This window comes from Vidua chalybeata, chromosome 4 (genome assembly GCF_026979565.1).
Source record: "Vidua chalybeata isolate OUT-0048 chromosome 4, bVidCha1 merged haplotype, whole genome shotgun sequence".
NCBI classification, from domain to species: domain Eukaryota; kingdom Metazoa; phylum Chordata; class Aves; order Passeriformes; family Viduidae; genus Vidua; species Vidua chalybeata.
The window spans coordinates 50,732,449-50,748,609 of record NC_071533.1 but is presented as its reverse complement, the minus strand read 5'-3'; the positions used below and the strand labels follow the sequence as shown (position 1 = coordinate 50,748,609).

At 40.0% G+C, this 16,161-nt stretch overlaps 1 protein-coding gene across 1 annotated transcript in view; it reads left to right on the top strand.

Annotated features, from left to right (window-relative positions):
- C4H4orf19 (chromosome 4 C4orf19 homolog) overlaps nucleotides 1–15,286 on the top strand; it is a 30,382-nt gene extending 15,096 nt beyond the window's left edge. Inside the window, exons 6-7 of the mRNA XM_053940775.1 lie at nucleotides 11,811–11,858; nucleotides 12,934–15,286. Coding sequence (XP_053796750.1) covers nucleotides 11,827–11,858; nucleotides 12,934–13,876 — 975 coding nt within the window. The 5' untranslated portion in view covers nucleotides 11,811–11,826 and the 3' untranslated portion in view covers nucleotides 13,877–15,286. The remainder of the gene's footprint in view (nucleotides 1–11,810; nucleotides 11,859–12,933) is intronic.
- Nucleotides 15,287–16,161: the final 875 nt, after the last annotated feature.

The following is a 16,161-nucleotide window of genomic DNA, read 5'->3' as shown; positions in this document are numbered from 1 at the left end:
CTGGGTTGGGGTTTTTTACTTTTGTTTTTACAAAAGAGAATCATTGACTCATTCAAACTGCTTATGGCTTTATCCAATTTTCTTGGTATTAAGAGAGGCTGATGTTCTGAGCACAACAACAATGCCACCACAATACCTGCCACTAGCAATATTTCATATGATATAAACAAATCAGAAGCATCTGAAATATTCAGGACAAGATGAATTTTGGGCACACTAAGCTACAGCTGAATACCAGAGCTGAGATCACATATCCTGCCTGGCCTAAATCCTGCCCAAACACATGTACACAGAACACTCCAATCCTGTATTTGAAGCAATCTCCATGGACATCCAAGTCTATTTTCAGAATATTGCTCCCTGAAGTAAAAATTTATGGCATACTGCTAAACTCCAGCAGTGTCTCTTCATACCCTCTTCCAAAGACTCAACAGGGAAAAAACAAACAATCAAAGAAGCACTGAGCCTTTCCATAGAACTGATGTGCAACCAAGAGTTTTCAATGAGATAGAATGACAGGATAACAGGATTTAATCTGCTTAGACTTCATTGCTGATTTCCTAAGTTTTATTTTAACTTACAAGAATTTCACAATATTTAAAACATATGAGATCTCCACCTCTCTCTCCTTTTTCGTCTTACTCTGTTCACCAAGGTCACCTAAAGATTCAAAGTCTTTCAACAGCATATCTTATAGGTTCTGTTATCTTTGGCCCAAAATTTCTGCAGAGAGCCAATAAATCATTTTTGCACAGAACTCACAGAAAAATACAAGAGGCAACAGCTTCCAGCAGATGGGCCAGCGAGGAGCTTGATTTCATAGTGTACAGAGCGCTGCTATGCTGCAAGTGAGAGGCACTGTCTGGCAATGTACATGGCACAACCACAGAATCACAGAATAAGCTGAGTAGGAAGGGCCCCACAAGGATCATTGAGTCCAGCTCCTGGCCTTGCACAGCACCATCCCCAAGTCACACCATGTGCCCAAGAGCATTGTCCAAATGCTTCTTGAACACTCAGATTTGGTGTTGTGACCTCTACCCCAGGGAGCCTGTTCCAGTGCCCAGCCACCCTCTGGGTGAAGAACCTTTTCCTGACATCCAGCCTAAACCTCCCTGACACAACTTCAGGCCATTCCCTCAGGTCCTGTCACTGATAACCACGGAGGAAAGATCAGTGTCTGCTCCTCTTCTTCCCCTCACAAGGAAGCTGTAGACTGCAATAAGGTCTCCCCCTCAGTCTCCTCCAGGCTGAACAGAACAAATGATCTCAGAATATATTTAGGAAGCATTCTGACTTGTCATTTTTTTCTCACAGACTAATTCCTACAGCAGTAATGCTGTAGCTTTCATGCTCACTGTCTGACAATTTTGATTTTTCTAATGTCCCAAGTAGGATTTCTCATTGATAACAGCATCCATAAAACTGTACAGAATTATTCCAGGAGGCAAAAAAATAAGCCTATATATATATATATATATATATATATATATATATGCAGTTGAGAAACAATATGCATCTAGAAAGTACTTCTATATTTAAGCAGGCTTAAATCGGCTGATTGTGTAAATGGAAATCTAAGAAAAAGTGACTTCCAGGCCAGAAGACAGAACCCACATCAAGTCCCAGTCAAAACCACAGAGAAGGCAGTGATTGCTTTACACAGTATTCAAAGAGTTAGAGAATTCCATCATAAATTAGGATCCTCATCTCAGTTTGACCCTCAGTCTCTAAAACACATTCACAGCTATCAAAATCATATCCTTGATGGCATGCTCTCAAGCAGTTTGCTCAAGCCTGCCATTGGGAAAAGAGCAAAGTATAAGAAAGGGAACTTTGTGAATTGTAGACCCATGGCAGCACCATCTCAAGACCAGATTCTAGAGCTGTTTCTATTTAAAAAGACATTGGCTACAATCAAGGATTTTCAGGCGAAGGGCTGGAACCCAAGAATCCATCCTCCAAAGTGCACAGTTGAACAGAATCACATAGAGACACTTTAACCTCTCAAGAAAAATGACATTTCAGACACAGTCCCTCTGTTACATAAAAATTGGCTATAACTAATTTGAGGCTCCACTTGTGTTGCCAAACACAGATCCCCACTCAGGCTTAGCCTAACACAATTACTGACTCAAATATAGCTCCTCTGCTGATTGTTTCTCTCACATGTACATGACCATCTGCTTCCCATTTTTGCCTTGTCATACATTTAGACCATGAATCCCTTGGGAAGAAGCACATTTCTATGTTTGCCTCTATACAATATGGGACTAAACAGGACTCAGGGTTTTAGGCCTCACTATTAAACAAGCTATTATATTTTAGGGGATTGATAATTTTAAAAGATGTGAAATATAAACTTCAGTAATTTAAACACTAGACTATGTAAGTTGGGTAAAACCAAATGTAGAAAACAAGCTTAGCTGAAGAGGAAATGAATGGGTTTATGCTACCAGCTATATTTGGTTTTCCTTTATGCAAACTGGCTAATGATTGTGAGAGTTGTACCCTTTTCCCCACTCTTCCTTTTACTCTTTAAAAATAAAACAATCATTTCGTATGGTAACTAATGGGGGTAGGGAAATGTTCTGTGAGCTAGTGCTGTGAATGATGAGGAACTAGTCAGAGAGAATGTATTTCCTTTTAAGTATCTTACAAATATTTAAAATCAATTGCAAAGAGCATAACAGGAAAAAAATTATATGTTCAGATCACCTCCAAGCTGTAGCCCTTGTACCCTCTAGGGCACTCTGCTGCAGCAGTAAAACCTCAGAAAAAGAAGGTCCACCTTCCACGTGAGCTGGCCTTACTCTCTCAACTGTTTATAAAACAGTCAACAGCTACCAGAAATAGTAGTCTGTGAATGAAATAGTACAAGAATGTCTTCTTAAAAACAAAACAAAACAAAGAAAAAAATGAACTACCTAAAAACAGAACAAAACCAACAACAACGACACAAACCCCAAAACTGTCAAGGTAGAAATAAGAATCTATGATGAGAATAAAACATGGCACTTCATATGCTGACTAATACTGTCAGGAAGCCACCAGGAGTAAGTGGAAGATCTGGCTGACCTTAGTGGTTTGAGAAGAAGGACATTTTGAGGAGGAGCCTAGCAGGATTTAACATAGCTATGCATATTATTATCAGCTTACACAAGGACCAACAGTTACAAATCAAAATAGAACACCTTTTGTAAAACTGATAGCATCTACTTTTCATGACCTTCCCCTTCAGCAAACACACCCACAAACAACAAGTGCAGGTGTGCTCAAGCAGTACTGGTAACACCCAAACGTCCCTGCCTTTGAGACCTGCCCACTGCTGCCTCTTAGTTTGGTGCAAAACAGCTGCATGGAAAAGCAAGAACCTGAAGGGGCAATGTGGGAGCAGAAAACCTGTCAGCATCTGATAAAAACACAGCTAGATGCCTGGAGGTATGGGAAGAGAGCATCTGTAAAGAAGTGGAGCAGTTTCTAATGTTGCATTTGCATCAATCCAGGTGCTCCCCATTCCAGCTGAAGTATTCACACAGGCACATAACAGTTAATAGGTACTGCCATTGCCAACTATACTGGTATCATTTCTTGGCAGTACAACTACACATATGTAAGATAATCAGCATGTATTTTTCTATTATAAGCAGAGCAGACTAAATCTGACCTTTTGTCTGTGTTTTGAGAAAACAAATGTAGCCAGACACTTCCATTACTCTGACCATCCCGAATGCCAAAGTAGTTTCTCATCAGATCCTAGCCAGACATCAGGCTGGCAGGATGCTCTTCCCCTGTGCTGAGAAATGTCACAGCATGCACCCACAATTAGGGGGCATGACTGACACCTCCACAGGAGACACACCTCTCAGCTAGGAGACTGTACTCCAGCTTGGATGGTCTTACGAACAATCCAAAGATATAATACAGAATTTATTCTATTATAGTACTATTTCATGTACATAGCAATTAGAATTGACTGCTACTGTTGTGATCCTGGAACTGCATATTTTTGTCAACTACTACTATTGCAAATTTTCTGGATAAACACTTAATACTTGCATACCTTTTCAGATGACACAACACAAATAAGGGTTAAAATCACAATAGCATACTGGTTATTTGGTGAGTAGGCCATACTTTGGTGATTAGCTATGCCATATTGATGGTTCGTCTGGCAAGTATAGTATTTGTTATTTAGGTTTTTGATATTCATGGAATCATAGAAAGGCTTGGTTTGGAAGGGACTTTAAGGAGTAGTTCCAATCCCCCTGCCATGGGCAGGGATGCCACCCACAAGACCAGGTTGCTCAGGACTCCATCCAACCTGCCCTTGAACATTTTGAGGAATGGGGCATCCACAGCTTCTCTGGACAAACACTTCAAGTGCCTCACTACCCTCTGGGTAAAGAATTTCTTCCCAACATCTCATCTAAATTTCTGCTTTTTCAGTGTAAAACCATTCTACTCTGTCCCATCACTATCTACCCGTACAAAAAGTTGCTCTCCTTCATTTTTATAAGCCCCCTTTAAGTACTGGAAGGCCACAACAAGGTCTCCCCAGAGCCTTCTCTTTTCCAGGTTGAACAAGCTCTTGTAGCGTGTCTTCAGAGAAGAGGTCCTCCAACCCTCTGAACATTTACATCACTTTCTTTTTAATCTCCTGAAAAGTGTGGGATTCTGCTAACTATAAACAATTCTGTTTAAATGTCACTTAGTTTGCTTTGCCCCTTGCTATGACTGCTCACATACCTTTGTCATTTAAGGATTCAGTTATTCAGCTATGTATTACCTTGATGAAGCATAACCCTTTTGTGATATCAGATCCACTTCCTCAGTAATGAAAAAACTACTCTATGTTGGAATACAAAGCATCCAAATTTATGAGGCTGTAACTGTGAGACTGCTTTAATTTTCTAGATAACAAGCAACACATGCTTCTGATCGGTGAGACCCTCTAGATTTTGATAACTGGACTGATTAAAGCCAATTTTCTCCCTTGAAAAAGCTACAAGTGTAAATCAGTTTCATGGCTTTACTATGAAGAAGCCTAAATTTTATCACTAAATCCTACACATAAAACCAACATCAACTTTCATGTCTTGAATAGCACACAAAACATCAAATTCTTCCCTCACTGAAATAAATAGCCATTGTCTGTACACAGCATCTGTGTGTAGTATCACCCAGAAGTTTGACACTTTAGTCAGGAAAATGCCAAATATCAGTCCACCTTGTACAATGTAAAATCCATGGGCTTAATTCAGCCTGGCCACAGAGAAAGAGAAAAAAAATCCCTTTAAAAAACACATTATCACTGTTAGCAACTGATGACAGTGTATGGATTATTTGCATTCAAGTAATGATCATATTTATCTGTAAAAAACAAGGGGTTCAGTTTGAAAAAGAGCAAGCAGAGGGGCAATGAGAGCCAAACATCCAAAATGGACAGCCATAAGTCACCCCTGCAGTTAGGCTGTGGCTCAAGAAGTTTTATACAAGTTTTTGAGGCGTCTAGATGTGTCAACTTCTCCTGTCTTCATTGTTAGCTGCACTAGAAAAACATGCAAGCTGTTCAGCAGGCAAATAATATTCTCAGTGGAGAATAAAAGTGGCTGACAGACCTGTGCAGCTCCTCAGCACTGTAAAATAAAGAAAAATAGGACAATCAACAATAACCTTGGCAATAACCTTGTACTGGCTGGATAGCATAAGGCTCTTTCTGTCAGACACTGACACTCCTTATTCCCAAATATAGAGCCTGCCTCCCTCAAAAGAGAAGAGTAAGCAGCACCAGAAAAAGCACTTGCAGTTTTCTTTTCTTGCAGAGCAGCAGAGATAGGAAAGACTGCAGGGTGACTCAAAGTCAATCCACAGGTCATACTCTGTCAGCAGGATGGCACAGCCAGGTATCTCACTAGGGCTGGACTGCAAGATGGCTGAAGCACAGGAACAACACCTCAGTGCTACATTTTAAGAAAGTGTGAACAAAAAGACTGAAGTCAATTCAGCTAGCAAAAAATGGACAGACTAAAATAACCCATGAGGTGGGACCTGCTGCCTATAAGGGACCGTGTTACAGTTCCTCAGTTTAGGTCATTTATTTTAAATTATATATGTCAATTGAGTTATTCCCTGAAGTACATTTAAAATAAATTTCCAGATTAAGATTCAGTCTGAAAAAATGAAATTAGATTTTGGTCCAGCTCTTAAGTATTGGTCTCAGTGAAGATTTGAGCACAGACTGTGCTCTCCACAGACCATGGTATAATAATAGAATAGTTTGGGTTGGAAGAGGTCACCTAGCCCATCCCCTCTGCAGGGACATATTCAAGTAGATCAGGTTGTTCAGATTATTCTGGGCCCAGGATGGTTTGGGTTCTCCTGCTCCCCAAGCCTGTACCTGTTTTGCAGGTCTCAAAACCCTCTGGTCTCAAAACAGTTACTAAGGTCAGGAAAAAGCCCACAGGATTTGAAGGGTTCTCTGTATTTTAAGTAAGATAGTTCTTCCAGATTATATTCATCCAATAGTAGTGATTAGCCTGCACAGTGTGTGGCTAAGTTATGTTCCTCATCTTTTTTTCCTTTACATGGTTTTTCCTGTTATTCTCTCTCCCCCTCTAGCACGGGCTGGTAATTTTTTCTACTGTGTGTTTACTAGTTTTCCAAATTTCTAAATATAGTTCCTCTCAACTCCACCACTCCTCCTACAGTTTTTCTGTGCCTCTTTTATATTATCTGTCATCCAGATCAATTATTCCTCTGCCTCCATGCCTCAGTAGCACAGAGATTCATAGAATGGTTTGGGTTTAAAGGTCATTTCGTCCACCCACCCTGCAATGAGCCTGGACACTGCACTTCCTCCCTCCAGCCTAGGCACATCTGAGCCTTTGTCAGACCTAGCACATGCTGAGAACACTCTCTGAAATCTTCTGAGAGGTGTGAATGCCTACTTAGCACAGAAGGCAAACTGCTCCTCCTGTTAGAAGCTTGTCAAGTGCTAGAGCTCTCTAAGGTTATTCCCACCCCACATTCTCTACATTTCCTCTGCACATATTTCTATGCAAACATTTTCTCTTCCCACACTTGCTTCTGTGCATATGTCTCCTAGCTGGTTAGAATTTGGCATCTATGTTAGCAAAGAAATACCAACAAAGTCAATTGTGTTTGTGTTACTAGTGAGGCAGACAGACATAATTCTGATGAACAAGGATTTGTGTCCATGACAAAGAGACTGGTACCTCAGGGCAGTATCCTCAGAATGGACAGGTTTTACTGAGGAGTGCAAAACACAGCAAACTGATGGGGAAGACACTGGCAGGATCAAGTCTGAAAGATGCCTCTACTAGAAAATGTCATCAGAAGGAGGTGCCTCAGGCCTCTAGGAGATACATCATCCAGGCTCAGCCCAGATAATACCCATGTAGGAAAAATCTCCTTACTTGTTAAGGTAATCTAGAGGGAAAGGATGGAGGAGAGTAAAAAGCCAAACAACAGCAGCATCAGGGTCTGTGGGATGAAAACTCCAAACAAACTATAACAAACAAACAAACGAAGAGACTGTATTAAAAATAATGATCCAGAATCAGAGTTTATCAGTTGAGAACTACTAGAGAAGCTATTTTAATATTGTCTCCCTCAGCTTTCTGCCTCTGCTCCTGGAGGTATCTAAAAGGAATTTAAAAATAAAAATCAAGACAGAAGAAAAAATACACCATGAACAAAAGTAAGACTGAACTTTTTCTGTTTCCATGTAAACTTCCAAAAAATATTGAGAAAGGTGCCAAACCATTTTTATGACCCAAAAATATTTCTTCTTCCCTTTTCATGACATTATCTCCTGTTTGCCTTTTATTTACTCATAACACAGCCACAGTTTAAGTAAACATTATGTTATTCCATAATTTAGAGTCAGATACCTTGTATTTCTCAAATCTGATAAAGAAAAGCAGACTTCTCTTAAAAGCACACTGTGGCTTGAAACACAAGGCTGTGGGTTTGGAGTCAGACATTATTCTTGTTATCTTCACCAAGGTCTCACACTTGAAAGAGAAGTTCCACCTTATTCTCTTAGCCGGCGCCACCATAATTGTTTTTAACCACCTTCCCTTTTTCAGCATTTGTTTTACTGATAGGATTTGTGTCCTGCTCTCCTCAAACTAAGACTAATTACTACCTCCTTCCATTGTTAGAATTTTTTCCAACTTTTTTAAAGAAGTTGCTCTTCTGTATCATACTGTTTTAAAGGAAGAAGGTCAGTCTTCCATAACATCAGGTCTTCCTTGTCTCTCTGTGAACATATGTAATACATTGCAAGCACATTATATTTAGACTATCTTTTGACACGATCAGCTAAAGGTCTGCTGGGGTAGCTGGGGTAAACACACAAAGCTGGGCCTCTTCCATCTCTTTCACTGAAGAAAAGAATTATAACTTTAAATGAACCAAGCACTGATACGGAATATGCAAACCACAAGGCTATTCTACACTGTCACACTGCAAGAATCTGATTCTTTTGTAGAAGCTCATCCACAGAGGCACACTTTAGGAAATTCAGCAGCTACTCAAAACTGAAAAATTCAAGTTCAAAATTTGGAAGAATAAAAAAGATTAATTATAGGCCTCCTTCATTCCTTTTACCTCAACAGCTCTGTCTCATTCCTGCAAATGCTCCAAGTGGTCCAGTCCACATCTAAAAAAACTTCTAAAAAATCTCTACTCAACATTTTTGCAGAGCTTTAATGCCAGGTAATCTATTAGTGTTCAGGATTAAGTAACTGCTTAACAACTAGTGACAGACATTTACAGGCCTTCAGAAACATCATGGTCAAGAAAGAATAATATCCAAGATTAATGGCAGTTTGATCTGAATTCTGAGAATCTGAATGTTAAAGCCAAGGATTTTACTGCCATTTTGGACAGGCAGCCTTTTTCCAGGGGGAAAATAGCCCCCAAAGTGTTCTACAGGACAGCATCCCACATCATGTCATGTTTTTCAGAAATTATCTCATCAATTTAGGAGCATGGCATATCTGACAACACAAACATTTAATAAGGATGCAATGTCTCTAAATTCAGCACCAGTTAACATCCATCAGTTAACACCATCCATGGCTGATGTCTCTAACACTCTTTTGTTTCAAGCCTGTAGCACTTGCTTGACTCAAACTGCTCCAGACAGCAGCTTATTAGTATTATTTATCCATTAACACAACCAGGAACATCACATAGTACACAAGCCTTTAGAGCTCGGTATCAAAAACAAGATAAGTAGGATTAAAGCACGCTTTTTCATGCTATAAAAGCAATTTGTTCCCCAGAATTATTTTCCAGCTTGACTTGAAAGATTATCATAAATGGAAGGAAAGGGCAAGGGGAAAAAAAAAAGCTGGTGTTCAGACAGTGACATTGTAAAACTATAGTCCTATTTCAGGGATGTGAAATAATTCATAAGATAATACAACATACACTGTTTTCCATATGTAATATTTTATTCATGCCAGAGGACAGATCCAGTTGTAACTAATCAGTTGAAAAGCATAATGCAGTAGCTGCAGAGATAATTCCAACAGCAGCTGTAATTAAAAAAACAAACAAAACAAACACACACCAAAAAACAGGAAAGTGCTTTCTGTGAAAATTTCAACAGTAATTTCAATTTATAATTGCCTTCTATGACAATCACAAACATCTTTACAACAAAATAAAGGCCAGCAATTAGAACTTGCCAATGCTTAAAACCTATAAGCAATATTTTTTGCTTTAAAAAAAAAAAGGCACAAAATTTGTGAGTAAAATCCCTGAGTAGGAAATCTGTCAGATAAAACTCTAAGCAGAACTACCCTGACTTGAAGTGCCCACTCTCAGCTAGAAGCAACATCTGTTGTTGGAGCTGGTTTACATACAAATCAGAATTGGGTTCACCAAAACTATAAACTCTAAAGCCAATCCAAAGGCTGTGAGGGAATTTCAGTGGGAAATCCTCTTCAGACAAACAACCCTGTATCAGAATTCCTTCTGTGATGTTGCTGAGGTATGTGGGGTGAGAATACACAGTACACAGTCTGCAGAGATGTGGAAGGGAGTCTGCAATTCAGGGAGAGAAGCAGCTGGCTTAAAAGCCACTCCAACAAACACTCAGCTACATCAAGGTGGCAACTCCTGATAGAAATTTCTGCTTCAGAACAGTTCATGTGTACACAAAGACAGAAAGCATAGGTATGAGCAGCTATAGCCTAGGCTAAAACCAGCTGCTGACTGTAGGCTGTTAGAGGCTCCAAGAATGAGACATCTGACATCAGGTATTTAGTTCAGTGCTAACACCAGAAGTACTCAGATTTTAGGGGGCAACTGTTTGGATTTACATTTCTGCTAGCATAATTGCCAGTGTGCAGTTCAAGCCATGCCTGAGAAGAATAAATCAATACTACTTTCCTTGGATGTTTTGTAAATAAATTACTCCAGAAAATACCCCGACCTTGCTTCATCAATTTCTGTTTTATGGGAAGTGAGCCACTGTCCTTAGGCACTGTATGTGAGTTTGTAGAGTATCTCAAGAGAAAAAGAAAGAGCATGAATAACAATGGACAAAACACATTAAACAACCTGCCCTGACTTACTAACTTGAAACAAGATAGCCACCACCCATAAAGAATACTGGGGGGTTTAGGGGTTTTGGATGTTCAGATCTGGGACTTCAGTTTAGGTTCAGAACAGAAATGTTCTCAAGGGTCTAAATTAGCAAACCACTTCTCGTAATAGAAGACTTTGGCAGAAGAACCATATAATAGGTAATTCTTAGCATCTCACTGGGTCAGGCAATGGTGTAGCAAAACAGAGACAGTCTGCTAGTTCTAGTGAAACTCTGGAATCTTACTGTAGCAAAATGGAAGTGTAACATACTGCTTATAACAAAATGCCCATTCCAGGAATTTGTCTGTGCCTCGCTATGAGAAAATTCCTCAAAAATGTCACCTCAGTGCTCAGTGGATGTCACAGGGTCAAGTGAATGGAAACAAGAAGATATTGGGAAAGAAGAAATCTGCTTCTTTCAGGTTTCAAACACCTTGAGAACTCTGCATTTGTAGTTCCCACATTTAATTTTAATAGGATGTTAAAATGTAAAAAGACTCAGAGAACACCACAAGGACAGTTCATATGTTCAAAACAATGTCAGTATGAGTAATATTTAAATAGATGAGCACTGAGGGGACAGTACAGGTCCTCTCCTATGGTGACAATTAGACATGAAGGTCACTACTAATATAAGAACAACGAGGCACCAAATACTACAAAACACAGCTTCAGGTCAAACAAAAGCAGGTGATTCCTCACACAGGCAAGGCTGGTCTGTGAAAGTACTGAGCAAAAGATGTGGTAGATGCTAGCAGTTTACTGTTTCAAAAAACAGCTGGGCAAATTCATGGTAGAGAACTTTACCAACAGGTGTCAAGTGGAAAAAAATGGAAAAAAAAGCCCAACCAAACAACAAACCAATAACCCACACCCAATACACTGACTTACAATTCTCCAAATCATAAAATTGCTTAGGAAACTATTCTGAGAGAACAGCACTATCTAAGAATTGTTAAATTCTTCCCCAGATTTTTCCCCAATTAAAGACCATTGCCAGTGCACAGCAACCTACAAAAATGTTGAACAGTACTCCATCCATTCTTGTGTAAACATCTTTCTTTTTAGCTAACAAACCCTTCTAAACATGAGCATCATTTTCAATGCAATTGCTCATATTTTAATTTCATAATGCTTCACTCACTCTGTCTCTCCCTTGCCTTCCCTTTATCTCTTTTCAGGTTAAGGAAAATCCAGATGGGGTGCAGGTGCTGCAAAATGATACAAAGGTACAATAGAACAAGAGTTTCTTAGTCTGAATAAAAGAAAAGCATTAAACCATGTGTCTGTGCTCCCCCACACCTTTTGCTTTAATTAGCCACTAAAAAGGTTGGCATTTTCTCCAAGTTTACAGCACCTTTAGGTACAGGCATACAGATTTCCTATGGAAGTCCTTTTAATTTACTGTAATTAAGGTCCACTTCTATAATTCCTATCCCACAAAATGAATTGTTTTGCATTGAAAACTCTTCTTTAGTAAAGTTTTTTCTAATTTACATAGCATGGGCTTCCCCCAGTTCAGCAGAACAAGGAGCACACATCATGTCAGATCCTCCCTCTCTCTCAAGCAATGAAAATGAACAACAGTTCTTTGCTTCCATCATAGCTGTAAAATGCAGTTAGCTGGGGGAAGAATCCCCATATTAAAAGTCTCCCTAGAGAGGAGGACTAGCCAGTTTTATGAAGACCACATTTCAGCTCCACTTGATGGTTACTACTTCCTCTTGGCCACTTCTGTAGAACAGGTAAGGAACGGTGGAGAAAATGGTGCTATGAGAGAAAAAAGAAAGATAAAGAAAAGAGAGAAGCCCTGGGAGAGATAAGTCAAGGAAACTATAGAGCAAGAGGAAGAAAATTAATCAGGAGGTAAAAAAAAAAAAAAAAGGGACAAAAGACTTGAAAGAAGAACACCAGGAAAAAAAATGGAAGATATTTTAGCAACTGTATGAGGATATATTAATTTATAATCCATGTTATGACTACTCATTGGCTAATCAGCTTCCCAGAGAAAATAATAAATAAGGCTGGAAACAAGCAATGACTAGCACAAAGTTCTCCAACATCCTCCTTATGTTCCTGGTAAATCTCAGTACAGGAGTTAGTTATGATCAGTCCCAGGAGACAGCAGCCAACAGCATATTCAGCATTTCCATTTGGTTTAACTCATTCTCAGGACCCAAGATAAAGTTCAGTGACACTCCTTTCTCAAGATCTTCAGATTAGAAAGGAAGCTTAATCTTTTTTACTAATTATATTGATTAACATCATAAGTAACATTTCCTTTCCAAATTTTTCTTACTCCAGCTACATCTTTGATCCAGAAGAAGTACAATCATCTGGATGCATTCATGAAGTAAACAGCTATAAACACAATGAACAAGGCAGCAATAAATCCAAATTCAAAGAGAACAGTGAAAATGAAGAACCTAAAAATGAACTCCAGAAGGATGAGGTAAACAAAACAGAAAATAAAAATCCAATAAACAGTACAACAGAAACTCTCTGGAATCACAGAGGCAATGATTCTCAAGAGGATGGCCTTGTGAAGTGTGCTGCAAAGCCTGATGTTGCAGTCAATGGTGGCAACTCCTGTGCTCAGCACTCCATGCTCAACCCCAACACAAGCCCAGTGAAAGAAACCAGTGAAAAGGGAACCTTCAGCCAGTCAGAGGCTCCTTCAGCCAGCAATAGAGACTTGTACACCAAATCAAACAGGTCTGGACAAGACCTTGACCTAGAGACAGGCAGTCAGAGTAAGGCAGCCAGCAATGTGCCTAACAGTACTCCAGACTCCCAGTCTGCAGAAGACAGCATCTTTCTCAAAGGAAATTCAATACTGGAAACAGAAAACAATACCATAAGACTGCCAGATATTGATTATCCCCAAAATGGCAATCAAACTGGGAACTGTGTTGAAAAAGACAGCTTTTCATTCAACTGCACACATTCAGACCAAAACACTGGTGCTTCAGTAATACAGGACCAGGATGCTCATGTAATCCCACCTTGGCCTGTGAAAGAAAGCAGTATTGAACCTTTTAAAACTGACTCTGCAACTTTGAGTGAGAGCCTTACTGCTGGTATCACTGTAGTGGCTGTTACCAAAGTCACACAGGCACCCACACACACCAACCATAAAGATATCAGTGGAGGAATTGAGGAGGAAGATGCAGAAGTTGCAGCAGCTCTGGCTGCACTGGAAGCTGCAACAGCAGGAGAAGATGTGGAAGATGATGATGAGTACTAGATGATTTCTTTCTAATACACTGGGTAAGATCCAGATGTTATTTCTGGATCAATATGAACAGATATACAGCACACATGGAGAGCTGTTATGAACAGCATATATGAGACTAAAGCTTGGTCCCTTCAGCTGTTTTATACAGCCTTTTAATTTCTACTGCCTGAGGTACAGAAGAGCTCCCTTGACTAATGGTAATACTCTTCTCCATGAGCCCAAACAGCAGGGCAAAGCACCATTTCTTCCACACAAAATATTCAGTTGTACACCCACCTCATCTGCACTCAAGCAAGTCTTTCCTTTTTTTCCTCATGAGGGTCTGTGCACACTACATGTTCCAGGTTCACAAAACTCCCATTTTTTAAAATAGGACTATTGAAGCCATGGAGTTAAAAACCACAGATTTTCATGATTAGCAGAAAAAAACTACATAACTGAGCCAAAGTTTGATGATCTACTGAAATATGAAATAGGGAAGGCAGCTTGGACTGAACTTTACAGTGGTTATGGTTCCATTATGGATTAAGCCTAAATCTGTGCACGTGCACCTGGCATTAGAATGATAACATCATTTCTCCCCATACACCTCTCCCTTGACTGTTTGATACCACAAGTGTTGCTGCTTCAGTTCCTTAAAACAGCAGAAGCCCAGCCAAATCCAAGAGAGTTGGTAACTTTCTGTTGACTTAATGTGCTAAAGTAGCTCATGTAAGAATTGCACAAACACTATCAGAGAAGCCAGAGAGACATCAAAACTCAGTCCCTACCAGTTTGGATAGATTAAAACTGTTGTAAAACAACAGCCTGAAACCTCTGAACTCCTCTAAATTTTCCAGGTGCATGTCGCCTGTCTTAACAATAGAGTTTTCAAACAGGTTGTGTCTCAAACATCCCCAGCAAGAGCCAATATGGACTCCTCCTCAGTTCTGCTGTAGTTTCTAAATTCGCATCAGGAAAGGGACTGATTTTCAGATCTTAGGATTAAGCCTAAGATCTGAAAATAGTTACATTCTTGGAGGGCTGCATTTCTAATGGGAGAAAAAAAAAAGGAGGTAGAGACCAATGTGGTGCTGTCAATTCAGCAAAAGTATGGTTGAAATAGAAAGTGCTTGAATTTTATACTGAAATTTTGTGGTTTCCAAGTTTTTGTTATAAACTCCTAATAAATTTTTAACCATAAAAAAAAAAAAAACCTGGTGGCTTTTGTACTTTATGCACTTTCTGAATATAAAAGTTACATTTAAGAAGTCCAATAAGACATAGCACTCATTAGATACATGAAAAGCACGAACAATGTATTTGCCTACAGTATATGGTGATTTCGATTTCTCAAAACATTCATGACACTCCTAGGAGCAAATAAAACAACCTAAAGTCTCAGCTACTAGAGAACGAGATCCTGCTACAGGCAAGAGTCACAACATTGTATCTGTAAAATAAAAAAGCTTTATATGGTTTTAAAGTATTGTAGTACTGTTGATTTCTCTACCTCTTTGCTATTTTAATAGGTCCTTCTAAGCCTTCTCCTAAGTGCATGCAAGTTTTACATATCCATTTGTCTTACAATACTGAAAGTTGGTGAAAGTGCCAGCACTTTGCCAATAATGAGTTATGCTGAGAGTGTTGCCAGTCCTGACTGTCCCTGCCCACCACCCCAGGGGTCCCCTGCCCTGCCTGGGGCCCAGGACCCCACTCACCCCTCGGGGGGGCAGACCTGCCAGCCCAGCCATGGGCCCCACCAGAGATGCCTGTGCTGGGGCTGTCCTGGTGCTGTTGGCTGCCCCGTGGCTGCCCCCGGCTGGGGCAGCAGGACAGACTCTGGCTGTGGGATCCAGCCTTGTTATCCCCAGGGAGCCCCTACTGCTCCCCACATCTCAGCCCCAGGAGCCAGCAGCCCCTTGCTGCACCATGATATGAACCGTGAAAAACAATTCAAGTAAAAAAAGATGTTAAAGAAAGAAATGCAACAAACACCCCAGAAAACTTACCTGATTTTTTCAATATCCACTCAATTCGATTTTTCTAATCTAAGCTGCAGCTCAAACTTCAAGAGCAAATCACAGCAAGTTTCTCACCTTGCTCTCCAAGCATTAAAACATATTAGAGGAGAGCCCCTGGTCAGATGCAGCCCAGACAACTCAAACCAAGCAACTCTTCCACGGGAACTGCCCGCAACCATGGGCCACCCTCTGCATGAGAGAAGTTGAGCCACAGACAGTGCATGTCTTGCAGCCCAAGTTCTCATTGTCATAAATAAAAGAGGCAAAACCCAGCATAAAGCAAGTCTACTC